This window comes from Rhinolophus ferrumequinum, chromosome 10, assembly GCF_004115265.2.
Source record: "Rhinolophus ferrumequinum isolate MPI-CBG mRhiFer1 chromosome 10, mRhiFer1_v1.p, whole genome shotgun sequence".
NCBI lineage: Eukaryota > Metazoa > Chordata > Mammalia > Chiroptera > Rhinolophidae > Rhinolophus > Rhinolophus ferrumequinum.
In genome coordinates, this window is record NC_046293.1 from 22,182,537 (window position 1) to 22,204,278 (window position 21,742).

The 21,742-nt window shown below is 33.5% G+C and overlaps 1 protein-coding gene across 2 annotated transcripts in view; it reads right to left on the reverse strand.

Moving 5' to 3' along the window:
• METAP2 (methionyl aminopeptidase 2) overlaps positions 1-21,742 on the reverse strand; it is a 29,612-nt gene that overhangs the window by 3,160 nt on the left and 4,710 nt on the right. For both annotated transcript variants that reach the window (XM_033116744.1, XM_033116743.1), the window contains exons 3-8: positions 18,046-18,123; positions 14,277-14,379; positions 4,507-4,668; positions 3,563-3,744; positions 2,646-2,740; positions 2,281-2,377 (exon numbers count right to left, since the gene is read on the reverse strand). In XM_033116744.1, the coding sequence (XP_032972635.1) occupies positions 2,281-2,377; positions 2,646-2,740; positions 3,563-3,744; positions 4,507-4,668; positions 14,277-14,379; positions 18,046-18,123 (717 nt within the window). The remainder of the gene's footprint in view (positions 1-2,280; positions 2,378-2,645; positions 2,741-3,562; positions 3,745-4,506; positions 4,669-14,276; positions 14,380-18,045; positions 18,124-21,742) is intronic.

Below are 21,742 nucleotides of genomic sequence, written 5' to 3' on the forward strand. Positions count from 1 at the left end.
AACTGTCTCTTCAAAAAAATCTTCCTTCGGGGTGGCCAGCTGCTCAATTGGTTAGAGCTCGGTGCTCTTAACAAGAAGATTATCGGTTCGATCCCCACATGCGCCATAGTGAGCTGCACCCTACACAACACAACTAGACTGAAACAACTACTTGACTTGGAGCTGAAGGGTCCTGGTAAAACACATTTAAAATAAATAAAAGTTAAAAAAAAATCCTTCTTATATAAATGATAAGCTAAATTTATTTAAAATTCAGCTAGTGTTACTATTTCTCTAAGACTTGGCAAACTGAGCCCACAGGCCAATGAAAAACCACATTTCATTAAAAAAAATTTTTTTTCTTAAAAAAAGATTTTTAAACAAAAAATACATTTAAATAAATAAATAAATAAATAAAAGCTAACATATAACCAAGTTACACAGAAAAAGCAGGGCAAAGGGGTATCCGTTTTTATATTCTACAGATTTGAGCAACAGGCTAATTATTCTGGGACCAATAGCTGTAAAGGTAACTTTGCAATTCTATATCTTCCTGCTCAAGGTAAATAAAATCCCTCCCTTGATGGCCCAGTTCTGTTCTGTGGTTTTTGGGAATCGCTTCTGCACTACCCATCCTCCATTTTCAAGTTCAGCCTACCCATCATCCATTTCCGCATCTTCCCAATGTCATGATTTGTCTATATCCTTTCTGCTTAAACTAGTAAAAGTGAATTCTGTCACCTTCAACTAAAAGCCCTGATCAGTACAATAACTGTTATCAAAAAAGGGGTGCCAAAAGACTAGAACCTCAAATGTTATACTGACTTAGTGGCAGATAGTAAGGATTACAATATTGCAGGCTGAGATTATTATGTGGTGACTGAACTGTCACCTAATATATCTTAAAAGGCAAGCCAACCAAAGTTGAATTAGGAGAAAATAGAAGGGAAGATGATTTGAGAGGGACTTGAATAACCATTGGGATGGGAAATGACAAAAATATGTTGAACATTTATAAATGTCAGGCACTTTCATAAAATTTACACTTCTAAACAAAACAAAAAAACCCATGATATCATTGATCCTATTTCAGTCAAAGAGCCTTGGGTTCTTAGAGGTTAGAGGATTTATCTAAGATCAAACATAGACCTGCCAGACCCCAAAGCATGTTTTCTTCATTATCCCGTAACCCCTCCCATCCAAGTGTGAGAAGCCTTAAGACTTTTTTGATTTGTACGAATGTTCATAGGATTAGAAAACTGCATGAGAGCAAAAAGGACAGGTACTGTCAGGTCTCAGAGGAAGAATCACTTTTGCAGTTGGGGGAAATACAATAGTTTGTAAGTATCAACAGCGTAATGCAAAGAATGCTGAGTGATGTGAATTTCCTCAAGGGCAAGGAAGCATGACAATTGCCACTCAAAGGACTATAAAGGAGAGATGGGATTTGGTTAAAGGAAATGCAGGAAATATTTTGTAAGTTATTTGAACAGGGGTTACAGAGAGCAACAAGTCCATCAGACTAGGAAGGATGGTGCCTGAAGAGGGGTCAGATAGGTACTGGGAGTCGGAGCAAGACTCGGCTGATGAAGAGTACCAGAGCGCACAGGTGACTCTGGGACTGTGTACCTACGGCAGCGGCTGGGAAAGACTAGGAGGCAAAGGGAATACAGTTTAAAGGAAGGACACACAAGGAATTACAGTGGTACCTCGGTTTTCAAACGTCTCCACTGACGAACATTTTGGTTTATGAATGCTGTAAACCCGGAAGTAAATGCTTCGGTTTTCGAACACGACTCAGAAGTCGAACATGTCACGCGGCTTCCGCTGAGTGCAAGATCCTGAGGCCGTTTTTGAACGGCTGTCGGCTGTTTTTAAACGTTTCAAAACTTGTGGATTATGTTCGAAAACCAAGGTACCACTGCAACTGACCTCTAAATTTTGAATTCAATTTTGAATTAAAAAAAAAAATTTGTGGGAGTCATCAATGGAAAGGGCCTCTGGCATCTCTCTGAGCCTTGCTTAGACTAGTCTCAGAAAACCCAGTGTGTGTTTTGGCCACCCTGGAATAAATCCCCAGATGTCTTCTTATCAGTTACCAGAGGGGCTCGTAGATAGTTCCCGGCTAGCGACCACACGTTCTTACCATGAGCAGGTCCTTTCCTCATTTCCCCTCTTTATAGTCCCAAGATATAAAGATGAAGAAGCTAACCCAAAGAAGTCCTCAACACTATTTTTAAAAATTAATTCTGCAAAGGTCACATGCATTTCAAATAAAATACATTTTTTTAAACAACACACCTTGGTATGTCTTCCCATCTATTTCAACCTCATAGGATTCCATAACTTCTTGGATGGCCTCACCAACATCACAGAGACGGACATCAATTCCAGCACACTTAAGACAGAGTAATGTATACTTTGTTATTCAAAGCGTAGAATTTTACAGCAACTTAACTTCTTAATATTTTAAAATAAGAACAATCAGAAAAACTGCCTGGCACATAACTTCCTCTATAAAAACCTTTGGAACATTAATATAATTAAATAATTACCCACTTAAAACCCTAAGGGCAGTGGACCAGTCTTACATAGCCCCGAAACATTAAACAGGCTATAATGTGCACCAAATATGTTGAATGAAATGGTGCTTACAGTTCACATACCTTTATTCCAGTGTTAGTGGCATCTTTTACAGCTTTTAATAATGTATCATATTTGGGATTAAAAGTGACAGTAAAAGCACAGTCAATAATCCTACCTGAAAGAGAAAATTCTTCTTTAAGCTTACTTATCAGCTAGTCAATTTATCTACTTTATAGCATCTATTCTATTGATTATCCTTGCTAGTTAACAGGAAAATAAAATGATGAGCTCAAATGAAAGCAGAACTACAAGTACCCATATAACATTCATAATCAAAGGGAGGGAAAGTATAAATAAGTTACATATAAAGGTTTTGGAATGAAAAGATTAATTCCAGGGTTAGTATATATTACTTCAAGACAGCACCAATTCAGTACTCAGACAGTTGCGCAAAAATATAAACAGAAACAAATCAAAGTGAGAAAATCCTAGGGAACTAAGAAATAGCAATGCAGGCAGAGAAAATGCGTAGGTCTACAAGATGTTAGCCATCAGTCCAGCTTCTCTAATTTAGTAAAACCGCAGGTAAGTATTTAAGCTTTGCTTTCTCACCTGTTAAGTGAGATTAAAAAAGTACTTATAAAATAAGGCTGGAGGGAGGGATTTAGAAAAGTTAACAAGTATATAAAAGGTTGGTAAACTTAAAGGTTCTAAGTCAACACTTGCTATTATATGAATAAATGTCTGAAACTATGACCTGAAGAAATGTAGGACTATTTTTCATGCCTTGATATAAAGGGTAAACCTCAATTACATTTCAGGTTTCATTACACTCCATTTAGTAGGATGATTTAAAGTAAATCGCAAAATCTGCCTCACTCTCGTGAAAAGTGAGGCATCAACAGATTTTGGGATTTCAGTTATCTATAGCCCCATCCAACAGAGACAAGACTAGTCTTTTAGGGAGAGAGTGGGGTGAAAATTTCAACGAACTCACCACTTATATGTGTTCCAAAGTCTATCTTACAGATATCATCATATTGTAATACTGTTGTGTCACCAGCATTGGGAGTATAATGGGCAGCACAGTTATTGAGAGAACACCCAGTAGGAAATGCCAATCCTGCATTTAATCCATTCTCTTTTATTAGCTTTCGTGAACAGTCTTCCAACTTTTCACTAAAAAATAATAAGGAAATTTGTTTACTTTTATATTTCATATAAGGTACAACCTTGCATAACATACAACTCTTAATATTCAGCAAGTTAACTAAAACTTAAATTACTTTCTGGGATTGATCTGAGCACTTTCTGAATGTGACTAAATAACTGTTCTCTGAAGCTATGAAAATAGAAGCTCATCTCTAAAAGATAAAGAATTTAATTCCACTAGAAAGCTGGAGAAACAAAATGACACAATCCATTTTTAAATTAGTTTCCTAGGAAGTAACATTCTTGACTGAGACAAATTTAAATGCTGATTACCTTTATTCGCTCAATGGTACATATTTTGAAAATTGTCTGAATCAGAGAATTAGGTTGCCTTTTACAGCTAATTATTTCTCAAGAGGAAAACTGGAGAAATAATTACTTTCATTAGTTTCTTCATTGCATTATAAATGTTTTGTGTCCAAGAATTTTAATTCAGTATGAATTGCTAGATAGCAAAGTATTAGATTTCTAGACAGAAAATAAGAATCAATGATGTGTACGTTTGCACATGAGTGTACGAGTACAAAATAGGGTGGCTGAAGTACAAATGTCCTCTTATGGTTTTCTTGTTACATCAATATTACAAGAATTTAGAAGACATTTCTAGAAGCTTCATTTAAAGTTTCAGCAAAGTAGAAATGAAAGCCAAACATTACAATTGAAAAATCAGCTCTTAAAAAAAGAGATTTTGTTTTTTATCATGTTCTTACAAAAACATATTCCTTTTACCAGATTTCTATCATTGTCATCCCAGGCTTGATCCAGCTCATAACATATTTTCTAACTTGTCGATGTGCTTCCGCAGCTTCTCGAAAATCATTCCAAATCTCTTCACTAGCTTGATCTAATGCTTTCTTTTCTTCGCTTGTAGTTCTCCAAGCAGCTGTTCGCCTTTACAGTATGCATAGCATAATATTAGTCATTTAAGAAACAGCATAATAAGCATAAAAACTGAGAGATAAAAATATACTAATAAAATTGAGATAAAACTATTATATATTTAGTTTCTTTCACTAAATGTCAGCAAAACTTCTGAAATACAAGTAGCCACATACCTGCAATCAAGTTAAATAAAATTAAACCTTTTCTAAGAATCTTAGGGGAAAATATCCTCAAGTGAAATTCCATTCAGTCAGAGGGACTAATATCCTGCCACAGAGAATAACGAAAGGAGAGAACCAGAAAAGTTAGAAAAGAGTCCTAGAAATCAGTAGGTGTAAGAAATAAGTCACCCTTCCACTCAAGGTAATGTATATCCATTAAGAGACTTCAAAAGAACACACCAAAAATTAGCATTTAACTTCACCAATAGGGCAGATACTAATCCAAAGACTTTACCTGGAAATCTACATATACCTTCCTCAAAGCATAAAATGTTATGACTTTTGCCGGATTTTTCTAATTGTACATATATATTAAAGGTAATCTTCCTTGCAGGACATGGTTCACATTTTAAAACTGCCAGGAGAAACAGATTTTTACTGTCAGTATCTGGGAATGAGGAGATCTACTGGTTCTCCGTAAACAGAGTATTTTCAAAACAGTAACTGTATTCAAATGACAATTTTTTTAGAAGTTAAAAGCTTTCACACATTCTTAATAAATACTGAATATACAGTTCACAATTCAGTGATCACTGAGGTATATAAATTATACTTAGTATGAAAGTAATGCCTTCAAGGAATTACTCCTACTGCCTTAGAACTAGTGGCTGGCAAACTATGGCCTGCAGGTGAATGCAGCCTGGCACCTGTTTTGTAAATAAAATTTTACTGTAACAGTAATGCCAGCTCATTTACATACTGTCTATAGCTACTTTCTTGCTATAAGGACAGAACTGAATAATACTCAAAGCTTGAAATATTTACTATATGGCCCATTATAGACAGTTCACCCAACTGTTCTAAACTATAGGCCCCTATGTTAAGACATCAAAATGCTTTCTGAGTTTTTCTGCATGCCACTATTAAGTTCATTACAGTTACTTTGCTGTACAGCAGCTACCTGTGTGCCAACATCTAGCACCTCCAATTTGCTACAAAGACCCAAAGAAGCTGTCCTATGTGAACTTAGTGTACTTAAAAAGCTTTACAAAGGCTTCTCTGGCTTGTTTTCTGCGAGGAAATGTATTTTGGATCTATCTACTGATTTTATCAGTTAACTGAAATATTACAGTATCAGTTTAAGGTATTTTAAACTTCGTAACTACCTAAATGCATGTGAATTACTTTTACAGGAATAGTGAAAACTCAAGAGGCAACTTTTAATCAAAGTATTGAAAAGAACACCCTCAGGCTAGAATAGGATAAGATACTTAAAAAGGTGGCGGACTGGTGGCTCAGTTGGTTAGAGCACAGGCTCTGGGCAACAGGGCTGCTGGTTCGATTCCCACGTGGGCCAGCGAGCTGCGCTCTCTGCAACAAGAATGCAGTCAATGAGCTGCTGCTGAGCTCCCGGGTGGCCAGATGGCTCAGCTGGTTGGAGTGTGGGCTCTCAACCACAAGGTTGCCTGTTCGACTCATGCAAGGGATGGTGGGCTGCACCCCCTGCAACAAATAACTGCGACTGGACCTGGATCTGGGCTGTGCCCTCCACAACTAAGATTGAAAGGACAACTTGACTTGGATGGAGCTGATGAGTCCTGGGAAAAACACACTACTGTTCCCCAATAAAAAGTCCTGGAAATACACAGTTTCCCAATAAAGTCCTGTTCCTCTTCCCCAATAAAACCTTTTAAAAAAGATACTTAAAAAGTATATTCAAGATGTGGCTCATCCTTATTTTTCATCTGCAATACACTTACGGTATTTTGTCGTGTATAATGCACTTTTTTGCCCAAATTTGTGAGGGAAAAATAAGGATTTGCATTATACATGGGTAGTCTAATTCTGTGTGTGTGTATGTATATATATATGTGTGTGTGTGTGTGTGTGCATATATATATATATATATATATAAATGTTTTTAATTCTTTTATTTAGGCTTATGAGTTAAAAGTGTAACTCTAGAAATCAATAACGATATCATATGCAAAATAATACCCTGAAATACGATAATTGGTTTTGTTGATCTTACGACAAATTTGCAATGAAGAAGAGTTCTCGGCCTTCTATGATGCATAAGTATCGTAAATTTGTTACTGGTACATAAAATTTCTTGTACCTTGTATCTGTCCTTGTGTTTTGTTATGATTGTTACATAAAATTTCTTGTATCATAATCTGTTTAAAAAAATGCTAAAATTCTTTTATAATACAAAAAAAAAAAACCCACCCAAATACCTAAATGTAAACAAATAAAAATTTGAATTAAAACAAAAGATTTTTCCCCTGAAAGTTTGGGCCAAAAATGTGGGTGCACATTATGCATGGCAAAATACGGTAGTTGCTCACTCGGCTGTGACAGACAAGTCACAATCTCTTGACCTCTAGCTGTAACTCCAATCCTTTCTTCCACGAACCCAAAAATCTTTCCTGGGAACCAAGAACCCAAATGTTCTAAGACTAAATTATTTTCAGGCATAAGAGTACTGGCTATACTCTCAGATCAATTTTTAAACAAAATACATCACAATTCTTCATGTTTTACATGGGCCATAATTCTGGCACACATACCACAGCCATACCTGGTAGTAAAGGTTGAAGCAACCCTGCCTCAGAAGCCAAAAATTTTGTGAAATGTAAAAATATCAGCAAATATTTACTCTACAGTGGTAAGACGAAAGACTGTCCACAGGGAACTGGTGGATATTATGCATGTAGGACTGTGAAAGTGGAAGTGGTCATTGTCAATTCCCATTACTTCTCAATCCAACCCTCAGATTCTTCAAATCCACTTCAAGTACCATGTTTCCCTGAAAATAAAACCTAGCCAGACAATCAGCTCTAATGTGTCTTTTGGAGCAAAAATTAATACGAGACCCGGTCTTATATATTATTATATATATTATTATATATATTATATAAGACCGGGTCTTATATTAATTATAATAAAATAAGACCGGGTCTTATATTAATTTTTGCTCCAAAAGACACATTAGAGCTGATTGTCCGGCTAGGTCTTATTTTCAGGGATACACGGTATAATTAAATTTCAATGTTTTTGACTGTAGTTTAGAATTAGAACATAATACAATAGAGATCTCCAGTACTGGAACCAACAGATATCACATGAGTATCTTACACTTCTGAAGGTTACATGGCTGATTCTTAGAAACAGTGGATTCTTCAAAAGATTATGAAATGTTCTGCATTGTTGGTAAAGAACCATCAATCAGAAATTGCGTTAAAGACACTTTTTTGCTAAGTCTTGAGTTCAAACTAAAAGTCGTTAGTAATATTCAAGAAACCTACTGCCAGAGTCTGTAATTCCAGGCCTAAATGAAAGACAAAAAATATTATGGGGTCTCTCCCTTTTCTTAAGTTTGATCTTTTGATGTTTAGTCTACCTAACAAAACTATAGAAATTAATAAAATGAAAACAAATTCTGAACTCATTAACAATTATTCTAAAGGGCAAGTAATTCATCCAATTCATCCAACCGACAAAAGCAGATTAGAAATGTTTGCCTATGTGAAGCATTTTAAAATGTCTGTAAAACAAAGCTATCAAAACAACTGCTTGGAAGAGAATTTTTATAAGAAGTGTTTAGAGAATATGTAAATTCTTCACACCTCTTTGATATTTCTGAGTCTTTTTAATATTTAATCATTATTACCAGTGGAATATATTAAGAGCAAAAAAATATAAGTAAAATCAACAGATACAAATGTATCTGATTATTAATTTCAAACAGTCCTAAACATTTCTAAATTTATTGCATGGATAACTTAAAAGATAATTGTGTTTTTAAAGCACGGTATGACAAAACAAAACAAAAACCACTACATACCATGTTCAAACACTATTTTAAAGTACACGTCTTTAGCCCAGAAATAATTAAGAATGCTTGCAGATATGACACCAATTCCTTCCTCTGAAAACTAAAACTTAAAGAGAAAAATAAAGAACATTTCAACTCTGCCTATAAGAACTAGAGTTGCTCCCGAGGTAAGAAAATTCTTCTATAGAATATCAGCTAATAAATGAAGAAGGAATGATAAAATTAGAAATTCACCACAGTGCAGTCTCCAATAAAATAACTGATAAAGCATCATCAATGGATATTAAAATAATTAAGTGAAAGGTTGTTGAAGACAAGGATATTCCAATGTACCAAAGTACCCCACAGATTACATGGGAACTGCAAAAAAAAAAAAAGTACCTTTAAGAAATATAGCTGGCTGTCACATTAACCAAGTGATCAAATACAGTAAAACTGATAGAACAACCTGAAATTACATACGATGCAACAGACTTATGATATATGAATTACATATCACTTATGATATATCCTTGTCAAAAATATTTAATCTAAATCTAATCTAAGCCTTTACAACTAGTTCCAGTTTACAGAAAACACAGAAATAGAGAAAAAGGTTTAATGACACCACAAGGAAACAACTGGAAAAATTCCAGAATATGACATTTTTAAAATTACCTGGTCTCTTCAAAGTCAGTGCAATGGAAAAGAAGGTGGGGATTTTAACCATATGCAAGGTATGAACCTTGACTGGATCCTGGTTTAGAGGGAAAAAAATAGCTAAAAAGATGTTTCAGGGACAACGGGGAAAAAAATTCTAAATATGAATTAGTTATTTATACGACACCGGGAAATTACTGTCAATTTACTTAGATGTGATAATTTGGAGAATGTTGAATTCTTAGGAGATACTTGAAGTTTTTAGAAATGAGGACTCAAAATAAATTACACTTATTTTACATGGCCCAGACCAAAAAAAAGAAAGAAACAAAAAACAATAAGAAAAAAGCCACATACATATACTCAGATAAAGCACATATGGTAAAATGTTAAGAACTGTTTAATCCAGGCAGTGAGTTCACTATCTTTAAATCTTTTTGTTTGGAATTCACTACAAAAGTTGAAAACAACATGAAGATACTTATCCTAACATCGTTTACAATAAAACAACTAGAAATAAACTATGTCCAATAAGAGAGGACTAGACAAATAAATTATGGCATGCACACAGATGTGCAAAATTATTCAGCCATTCGAAGTACAGGGGGTTTCACTAACATGAAAACAAATTTTAAAAGCAGTGCTCTTTGCAGTATAGTTCTATCATGAAAAACATTCCCAGGTATTTATAACAGACATTTATATAGAGACTTCAAAGGAAGAAATACCAGAATGTTCACAGTGGTTTTAATTCATGGGCAGAATTAAGGAGACTTTTGTTTTTTTTATTTTTGCTTATCTGTATTTGCTAACTGTTCTATAGTGAATATGTATGATGTATTCTGTGTAAACATTTTTTCCCCAAAAAATTTCTACTAAATTTAGAAATAGATATTAAGAACTTCAAAATAATTCTTCATTCTACTTCTAGAGATCCACAATAAGAGAAAAATCAGATTCAATTAATATACTATGATGTTCATCACAGATTTTTTTTCTAATGATGAAAAACTGAAAGCAGCATAAATGTTCAAAAATAGGGAAATAGCTAATAAAGTTATGCTAGATAACAGAAATAGAATAGCATTATAGCCATTAAAAATTTGTTTCAAAAAATTTTAATAACACAGGAAATGCACACAAAACGTAATTTAGAAAAAATGGTAACAACCATCATAGTAAAAACTGATTCAGACAAAGATTACCTATGGATGCTACATGCAAGGAGGACGTGCATAAGGAATGAGGTATTTATATATTCACAAAGTAATCTTCCACAAATTAGTAAGTATAAGAGGAAAAAATTGTATTGATACACTATAGAGAAACTGGATAATACCTTATCCAAGTGATAAAAATTGACATCGTGTGCCTCCAGATGTGACAACCCTAAAAAGGACACAGTATCTACTTATCTAGTATTCCATGCAAAAATGCATAACCTACTCTCAAATAGTTCAGAAAAAAATAGTATATACACAGATTCACCAATATAACATTTGACTTCTTTCTATCTTCCAAGGAGAAAATAGAATGCTATTTGTATATCACACATAATATGTATAATTGTCACATTCCATTGAGAGAACAAAAGTGACAAAATGTTAAAGAGAATCTGAGTTAAAGGTATGCAGGAGTTCTTTGTACTTTTCCCAGAGTATGGAACTATTTCTATTAAGAATGGAATTATTTCAAAATAAAAAGTTAAAATAATATATTCAACCTGGGTGGTAGTTACATAGGTAAGAGTGCTTTGTGATAATTCATGAAATTTTAAATAAGTTTATTAAGAAAAACATTAAGGGCAAGATACAGAACTATATTTAATATTTTACCAAATCTGTAAGACTATTCTGATCTATTTGCAAATAGTCAAAACTAGTTTTATGAATGTCAAAAAATATTGAGATTTATTAAAAAGCAAACATAACAATATCGTAATTTCTTCTGTTATTTCTCCAGGATAGAACACAGCATTGCTTTCAATTTTTAAGAAAAGTATTATCCCAAGAGATATTATAATGTATAATTAACATCTTCCACTACTGTTTCAAAAACAGAAGTTATTCTACCAATACAATGTTTAATTTGCAATAGAAAATGATAGTAAAAAGGAAAAAGGAGTTTTTAAGATTGATGAAATCTCAATATTTTTTCTTTTATAAAACATTACTTTAAGTGTTCCACCATTCCACCATATTCACAGCATTAAAAATATTAACAATCTGTTAACAAATATAGGAAACCAATGGCTTTCCTACACTTCAGCAATAAGCATACAGAAATGGAAACAAATAAAAATATCTTGTTTGCATCAACAACAGTATCATAAAACACATAAAAATAAATTTAACAAGAAAGGGACAGGACCTACCTTAAAAAAATCAAAGTGGGGAAAATATATCATGATACTAGATAAGACAATATGACACAACTGTCATTTTTTAAAAAAAACAAATACATATATATAACAATTCTGATCAGAATTCTAACAAGCACATTTCTCTGTGGGTATGTGTGTTATGACTATATGACTGAAAAAGAGCTAAGAAAGAGTATAAAAAAACTGGTTGGTTTTTATGTGGCAGAGGAGAAAGATTGCCTTATCAAATTATCAAAATATAGTTTCTGATATCAAATCAAAATTGTATTAGCATAGAAATAGACAAATCAAAGGAACAAAATAAATAACAAAAAAACTGGTTCCACTATATGAGAATATACAGTTGACCCTTGAACACCCACCCGCATAGTCGAAAAATCCGTATATAACTTAACTCGACCCTCTGCATGCGCAGATTCCCAATCATGGATGGAAAATATATAGTACCATTATATGAGAATATTGTATATGGCAAGGTGGTCATTCAGTTCAGTAGGACGAATTATTTAATAAACAGCTCCAGCATAACTGGCTATCCATTTGGAAGAAAATAAAATTAGTGCTCCCAACCTTACATGAAAAATTCCAGACCAATTAAAAATGTAATAAAACACAAAATAAAGAGTTTGAGAAAAACTAAGAGACTGCTAGGAACCCAGAAGTACAAAATATAAACATATACTGTATATAATTAAGTAAAGCTTCTGGAAGCGCAAAAGAACAAAGCCAGCATAAACTAAAGTATTAAATATTCTTTGATTCGGCAATCATATTCCTGGAAAACTGTCACATAATAAAAGTGCCAGCACATAAGAGGTACACACACACACACTCAAAAGTATACATATATATACATATATATATATATATATGTATATATATTTGAGAGAGATATTTACTGCAGAATGGTTTATAATGGCAAAAAATATTGGAGACAAAGTAAATGCTCATCTATTAGAAAATGGTGGAATCAAGAATGGTATATTCATATCATGGGCTATTATAAGGCCATTCAAAAGAATTACAGAGCTATTCTGACTGACTTGGAAGGACTTCCAAGAGGTAGTACTAAATGAAAAAAGCAAGGTGGAGGAAACTGTGCCTATGATTTCATTTTTGTAAAACAAACAATGACCAAAACACTCTTCTTACATAAACAGACATAGTTTACACGTATATGAGCATAGAAAAATATGGAAAGCTACCTGCTAGGTGCTTACATGGGTCTGGAAGGGAAGGAAGAGGGAACAAGCAAAAAAAAAAAAAATTATATTTAAAAATAAATGTGATCTCATCATATGTACTATGAAAATTTATGAAATTAATGTAAAATTACATGTCTGTGACACTGTAAAACCAGAAGCTTCTAGGGATATTGACTGATGAATTCAATTTTAAGAACACACACCCATACCATAAAATTCCACAACTTTACAGTCTTATTCTGTAAGACTGGGGTAAAAAATATAATAATATCATGTTCTTTTCTAATTTTAAAGAAAAACAATGCTTTTACAGTTAAATGAAACAATGCTACAGTAGAAGCTTTCTTAACCAACCATTGCAACCACTCATTTAAGGCTCTTGATCCCCTATGTAAAACATACTGACCAATGCCCACTGTGTCCTGAATTATTAGTGGGTAACAGGCTCCTCCTACTCTGAACAGCAGCAGCTAACACCTACTTACTGCTTACTATGTGTCTGCTACTCTTCTAAGTGCTTTACGTACATTATTATTTCTCACAACAACCTTATGAAGTGCTCCTTTTATGGATGAGGAAATAAAACCAGACATGATAAATTACTTGCCAAAGTCACAAAGCCAATAAGTGCTAAAGCTGGAATTCAAAAGCAGATAGTTTAGTCCCAGCTTCCATGCTCTAAACCAGTCTGCATAAAGCCACTATGAGTGTCTGCTGACCAGCTGAAATGTATCCGTTTAGAACACTTCTAAAAAATCAGGTGGTTTGTTCTCAAGCCTGTGTGAGTCATCTGTACTTATTACTATAATTACATAATTTAATTATATATTACATAAATAATGATTTCTATGAAAACTAAATTGACTACTCAGAAAAATCTCAACAAAGGCAATCATCAAAAAATACTTCTGTCAAATCAAGTAAAGATAAGAACTGTAAATGGTTTCAGGAAAAAAAAAAGTAAAGATACAGTCACCAGCCCTCAGATCACTTCTTACTTTTCACAGAAACTCAAAATGGATTAGATTCTTGAACAACATATTACGGATACAGCTTATGAGACAAAAAGTGGAATCCAATGCAAATCCATGCTCAAATATCAAGAATGATGAAAAACAAGTGTTTTTTTTAAGTTAACTTTTATCATTAAAGATTTTTGTAATTTTTTTTTGTGATCCCCACTTTAACAAACTTTTTTTTTTTTCCCGACTAATCAAACTACTACTGGTCCCAATCATTTTGGATAAGAGGGCTTCTACTGTATTTTCTCTGCAACCAATTCACAAGCTTTTATTAAGGTAGAGGAGCAAGTTCTAAGAAAAATCACATCTGTTTTATTGCTAAGCCACAACTTAAATAAGTCAAACTGGAAGTTATTTTAAGATCCTTACCCATCTTGTGTGGGTGGGTATTCACACTCTTGTCCTTTGGGAAATACACCGTTAGGATACAGGTCACATATTGGAACTGAGGGAGGGTCTGTTTGAACTTTTGCTGTGAGATACAAATAAAGCATTAACTTCTGTAGTTAAAAATAAAATTAAGCAGCTATAATTACAGTTTTTCTCAGTTCTTAATGATTGTCATATGTCCTGATCTTAAGGAATCTCCTTGCTGTTGTCTTACAATTAAAAACACCATGCTGGTCCCCTCCTCTCTGATTTACTATTGCTTGGGAATAAAAATATTCAATTCCTCAGAACTCCATTATGTATTTAAACAGTATATGCCTTGGCAGAAAGCACATTTCTCATGTTTTTGTCTTCATTTACTATACTGGAAAAGGAATAACATACAGAGGCTGACTTTCACAAATGAAAATCAAAAAAGCAACAAGAAAATGAGAAAGAAATCCTATAATAATAAAGTAAAAATATAAAGCTTTTATGTATTAATAAAACAAGTAAAAAACTTACTTCAATGGTATATTAGATATAAAAGTTAAAAGTATACATACCCAATACTAAAAGACTTTAGGTAGCCATATACAAATTTACAGATACTCAAAAAGTTACAATACCTATGAGTACATTTTAAAGACATTATTTCCCAAGCTATATTTTAAGACACCAGTGTTTCAAGATGCTTTTAAAAGGTACCTAGAGATTTGTCTTCTAAAGTTTTTAAAAAATCTATAAGAACTAGTTGTATAGTTCTCTTTATATGAAGAACTACCTTTTAGTAATGAATGCTGTATCCAAGGAATGTCAATAAGTTGCGTAAGTTAATTTATGCAGTAATATATGCTTTTCAATGTATACCTGCTGCATTTACCAACTACAGAGCTGAAGTATGTGGTTTCCCTTTGGTTATTACTGGTCTTATGTTATTGATTTTTGCCTTAAAAATTTCAACACATATTTTGCTTTTTGTTCTGCAATGGGGGAAAAAAGGATGCGTATAAGTAAAAGTGACTGTTTATTGAGCCAAATCATTTATCTATGAAACCATTTTTTGGATCCCTCCTTTAATCCAAATGCTCAATATCATGAGCATCAACTGGTTTTCCCTCTTGATATAATGTTTAAAAGTGTTTTATGGGCAAGTAAACTTGGAAAACAGTTTCAGGTTCCTCCTAAGAGAGAACGTTATAATTTAAAATAAAAATAAAAATCTTAGAGGTCATCTAATTTAGCTTCACACTCAAATCTAGGAAGCCTGTTTTACACTGACATTTGGCACTGAGCCCTAACAGTGGAGGAAGTCACTATCTTCCAAACTAAATCCATTCATTTTGGGAGAGCTGTAATTGTTAGAAAGCTCTTTCTATAGAATCTGTTTCCCTGTTACTTTCATTTGTTAATTCTTGCTTGATTCTTTATAGTTTAAAAAATTTTACTTTTCACTTCTGACGCCTTCCTTTCTATGATGAGAAACCATTTGAAGAGATATGGTTCTTAACACTTTCACCTATACTTGCAATCTTGAATTTGTCAATGTTCCTTTTAAGTTGGTTCTACAATTGACTTACATTAAAAGTCCAAAAAGGTATAATTAGTATAAGACTATACTACTGATTCTAAAAATCCTATTGCTATTGAAAAGTTAAGACTCCTTGCTTTTTGGTTCACAAAGAATTAGCACTCCAATCCTTAGAACCCTAGCACCCTGCATTAACTTTATATGTCTATTATTCAGCTTGTTAATATTAGCCAATTGTCTCAGTTTTTCCAATCTTTTGAAATAGTAATTTTTGTCAAAGTATTATCTTATCACTCTCAGCATTACCTAATCTACAAATCTGATAAACATGCCTTTAATATTGTCCACAAATTATTAAGACAGAACACTTAAGAGACTCAAAAAGATCATCAGAGAAAGAATAAAGAATCTGTAATCAAAACAGCAAGAGTTGAAATCTAGCCTTTACCACTTATTAGCTGTGACTTGGACAAATGGCTGTATGTGCCAAGCCTCAGTTTCCTCATCTACAAAATGAAGAGCCAGATAAAATTTTGGGTAACCTTTGAAAATTATAATGTACTATATCCAATTATCTAAAACTATGAATAATTATAATAATCTGTATTGCTGTTATCATTATCATTTATAATTCTCTCACTTTATAGATAAGGAAAATGAGGACAGTGAACTGCCCACATACATTATTTAGTTTATTCTAGAAGTGATTTATGATAGCTTACAAGGATATCTAAAATACACCAATAAGAGACATACTCAAAGTAAATTAGAGAGCAAGAATAAAAAAACAGAAAAAACAAAACAGAACCTGAAATAAGGCTAATACAAAACTACAGATTTGGCTCTACGCACCAGTAGCCAAACAAACCAAACCAAACCCAAACAAAACTTAGGTTATTTGCACAGTTCATGATGTTTCTGAGACAAAATAATAACTACTCAGCAAAAACACAATTCTTGATACTAAGACCAGACAAAAGAGTATCTCTTGAGAGTGCTCATAAAGAAATATAATGAACAGTAAGTTTAATAACATCCTCAGAGGTGGCATAATAAAGGCTGATGGCATCATACTAAAACACCTGTCAGGGTGGAAGAATTCTACCAAGAGCAAATACAAAGCAACTCCTTAACATTCCTCCCTGCTTATCTACCTTCATTAGGGATCAATTTTAGAGCATTTCAAGAAATAGGTATCTCGCAAGCCATTCTTGGGTAACACCATGTCTCACAGGCACACTTTTAACAATTTTTGAATGGAAGAAATATGACATCATAATACCTGGGAGATTCCTGTAATGCAAGTAACCTATGTTCATTAAATACAGACTATGCTAGGGGCAGAACTAACATCCTATGAGTAGAAGAATCTAACAAGCACAGATACCTGAATAGAAAGAAAGCTATCCATCTCTACCTGGAGACGTATCAGGGGAATGCCTACAGAGCCAACATCTTTCTTAATAAATAATTTAAGTATTTCTTTCAACACGGTGATAAAAATGGAAGTTAAGCCCCAGTATTTTGATTCCTAAAATTTTAGCCTGAAAGATTTTAAAGGAAGGCATAACCAGCACTCTGTGGTCCCCAACAGTGCAAGAGGCATTCAAGATTAGAACTTGTGATTCTCAACCCAACCTTTATCCCCCAATACTATACAGGCTCCCCTTAGTCTCCCTAATAGTTTCAGGTCCCTGAAGACATTTGGTTATGCCATTTATAGAAACAAAACACAAGTAGGATCATATTTTAAGTGAATCTGAAACAGTGCAATATAAACATTATTAATAAAATTTCACCATATGGACAAATTTTAAATAATGAGATTCCTCATTAAATATTCAGCAAGAATCTCATAATTTCAAAGCTGCAAGCGAACTGCAAACTTTGTTTATCCTAACCACATAGTGGCACTTTAGTCATTCCCGACAGAATTATTATTTGAACTATTCAAATTTTAAATTATAAAGTTTTTAGGAATTCATCCCTAACTTGCAGGAAAATGTAACCAACTTATTATTAACATCCGTTAGCTGAATTAACAGCCAAAAATAAATGCCATCAAGATTGTTAAACAAAAGTACTTGCAAAACAGTTATTGAGTTTCATTTCACTAAATTCTATCTCTATTAAGCCTAAATTATTTCCCCGACATATACCAGGATCTTAAGCAACTTCAAACTTACTGGTCAACACCCACTTCTAATCTGTCAAGTAAGATTAAATTAGGATACTAACGTCCTCTCTTCTTCTTCTTCTTCTTCTTCTTCTTTCCAGTTGCTCCGTCTCCATCGCCATCTCCATCTCCATCTCCATCTAAGAAAAGACAATTTCAAGTACATATTCATTTAAAGCTCATAAACAGAGGAATGACGCAAGCACAAAAGGACAAATGTGTACACACACACACCCAGCATTTTAAATAGCATGACAAAGTTGACCTAATATTCTTAGAATTTTGTATATTGCTAGCTTTAAGTATCAGAATTGATTTGTCAAAACAAGTAATCAAAAACACTAGTAAACTTTACTTTGACTTACTCTAATAAATGTTGAATATTTTTAAGAATAAAAAAATGTATTAAATAATATCATTTTTAAAAGCTAGGAAAAATAACTAGTATTAGCTTAACACCAATAATGACTATGTGGCTTCAAATAATACTAGCTACAGTTCACGCATGCTTTGCAGCTGAACACTTGTATTTCCTGACCTCATGTGAGCCTCATAACAACCCTATAAGATAACAAGGAGTGTTTAACGAACATGCCGAAGATAATCCCAACCTTATGGTAAATGGCAGAATTGGACCAAGAATACATCACCTGATTCTTATCCCATTGTGTGGTATTTGGGATCTCATACTTTAAAGTATATTTTCCTGTATAGTTATTACTAGAGAAAAAGTTCTCCCTCTGGGTCATATTGTACGCAAAAATCAGAGGACATAATTACTTTTCCTAGGTTCAGAGTTCTCAGATTCTCTGATATCCAAAAATGAGGGTTAAGAACTATTTTGAAAAATAGTTGGCAAAAGAGTACCCAAAATAGCCATGATCTGCCCGTCAGTTTTTATAACAATCTTCTATGCCTATACCTTTGAACTTTGAGAAAAAAGATAAAGGATATTATTACGGCCAAGATTAAACAGTGACTTAAAGCATTTTAAATAAAGGTATCAAACAGACTTAAGTGTCTGAATTTCTAAAAATGCTACTTAATAAATTTCAACAATCATTTCTCAAGTATGCTAATCCACCCATAAGTCAAACTGCTATGAAACAGGAATGAATAGGATGTTGTCTCAATTAGAAGTTGACAGTTTAATAGTATGCTCACCACAGAGTATTCTTTTAAATGTTTCACCTAATGGCAATAACTCATGATTAGTATCAATAAATTCAGATAGTGAAATCCATACCCATAAAAAAATGTGAAATGACTGCTTATATTTTCTGCTCAAAGAGCTCCATTTTTATTTCCAGACTGATAGGTAGGAGCCTTCATAGAAATTCTCTCACCATTCTACCTACTATATTCCTCTATTATAATTATCACACAAAACTGTTACCACTGGCTTACACTGACCCCTAACTCATCTGTAAGCTCCTCAAGGATTAGATACCATTTCTTAACTTAAGCACAATGTCAAGCATGTAATAAATATTCAGTCTATTCAATAAATGAATGTTCTTTTATTTTATCTTGTTTGTATTTATTTTTACCTAAATGAGAAACAGGAAACAGCAGTTTAGCAAAGAGAGAGGTAACATGATCTACAACTTTAAATGGGTTGAGTCATAGGAAATTGCCAGTATTTGACTTTCAAAATTGTAATTTCTTATGTTCAATCCTATAAAATAACAAGAACACAGTGGAAACACAAATACTGCTGACTTACTCATTATTGGTTTCTAGGTTCAAAAGCCTAACAAAAATAACATGAAAAATTTTTGGAAAACACAACTTTCACTTTCCACATATGTCATATAACTTAGTTCACATACTCTGTACTATAATTTTAACAGTAACCTTCTTTATTCATCAAATAAATGTTTGCTGAGTTCTTAAGTGACAGGCAACAGGAAGAGAATAGTAAACAACATAGTCTTTGCTCTGGAAGAACATTCAATGTCTAGCATACTGCTACATACACTAGATTCAACCTATGCTTCAAGATGTACATCGTTTTATACATATACTAAAAATCTTTCCAGCTTTGTGACCTTGGGCAAATTATGTAGCCTTTCTCCGCCATGGTTTCTTCATCTTTAAAATGGGCTAAGATGAAACGTCTCTTTGATACTCGATCCTCCATCTGAGGCTAATTACTTTATCCAATATGCAAGGTCTGTATTTAGTAAAGAATATCACCCACCGTTTATCGAACTCTTGGTGCCAGGATTGTGGTAGAGCCAGGATCTGAATATTAAACTATGTATGTTTATAGTTCTACCCATCATACCATGCTGCTATTTAGGTTTTTACATGGCTTTCTTTCACAACATCCCAGGAAATTTTTAACAGGCAGAAACCGTTCGTATTTATTTCTGAGTCCAAACCAATTAATATTTATTGAATAACAATTGGACATCCATATGCAAACAAGGTACCTCATCCTTACCTTGCACTATATACAAAAAATAATTCTGAATGGAACACTGACCTAAACATTAACAGCTAAAAATGTACAAAATTTCTTGAAGAGAACATAAGAGAAAATCTTCTTGACAACAATTATTTAACTTTTTGGATAAAAGCATGACCCATAAAGGAAAAGAATAGATAAACTGGACCTCATCAAAATTAAAATCTTTTCTGTTGTAAATACTAGCACAGGAGAAAATATTTGTAAAACATGTATCCGATAAAGAACTTATATCAAGAATATATAAAGAACTATTACAACTCAGTAAGATAACAAATAACCCAACTGAAAAATCGACAAAAGATATGAACACTTCACCAAAGATATATGAAAGGCAAGTAAAAACATGAAAAGATGTTCAACATCATCAGTCATTAGGAAAATGCAAATTAAAACCACAATGACATACCTCTACACACCTATTAGAAAGGCTAAAATTTTTAAACTATATTATTAAACTAGTAATATCAAGTGCTTATGAGGATCCAAAGGACCTGGTACCACTGCTCCACAAAGGATCTCCACCACTGCTGATAAAGGTAGGAATGCAAAATGGAATGGACACTTTGGAAAAATCTGAGTTTCTTAAGAGGCTAAACATACACTCAACGTATGATCCGCAACCCTACTCCTTGGTATTTACCTAGAAGAAATGCAAACATGTCTACACAAAGACCTGTATGCAAATGCTCACAGTAATAGACAAAAACTGGAAATATCCATCAACTAGTAAATGGATAAACAAATTTGAAATACTACTCAGCAATAAAAAGTAATGAACTACTGGTATGCAACAACTAGATGACTCTCAAAAGTATTATGCAGAGTAAAACAAGCCAGACACACAAAAAGCTGTATATTATAATAATTCCATTTATACGACATTGTAGGAAAAAACTAAAGGAACAGATAACGTATCAGTGGTTTCCAGGGGTCAGGGTGTAGAGCAAGAGAACTGATTACAAAGAAGCACAAGGAAACTTTTTGGTGGAGGTGTAAATGTTATATGAAAGTGGTTGATATCTTGGTTGTGGTAGTGGTTACGCAATTGCATACATTTGTCAAAACTTGCCATACACTTAAAGAGGTGAATATTAGAACTTACATCAAGAGTAAACCCTAATGAGGGGCCGGCCCGGTGGCTCAGGCAGGTGGAGCTCCATGCTCCTAATGCCAAAGGCTGCCAGTTCGATTCCCACATGGGCCAGTGGACTCTCAACCACAAGGTTGCCGGTTGGACTCCTCAACTCCCACAAGGGATGGTGGGTTGCGCCCCCTGCAACTAA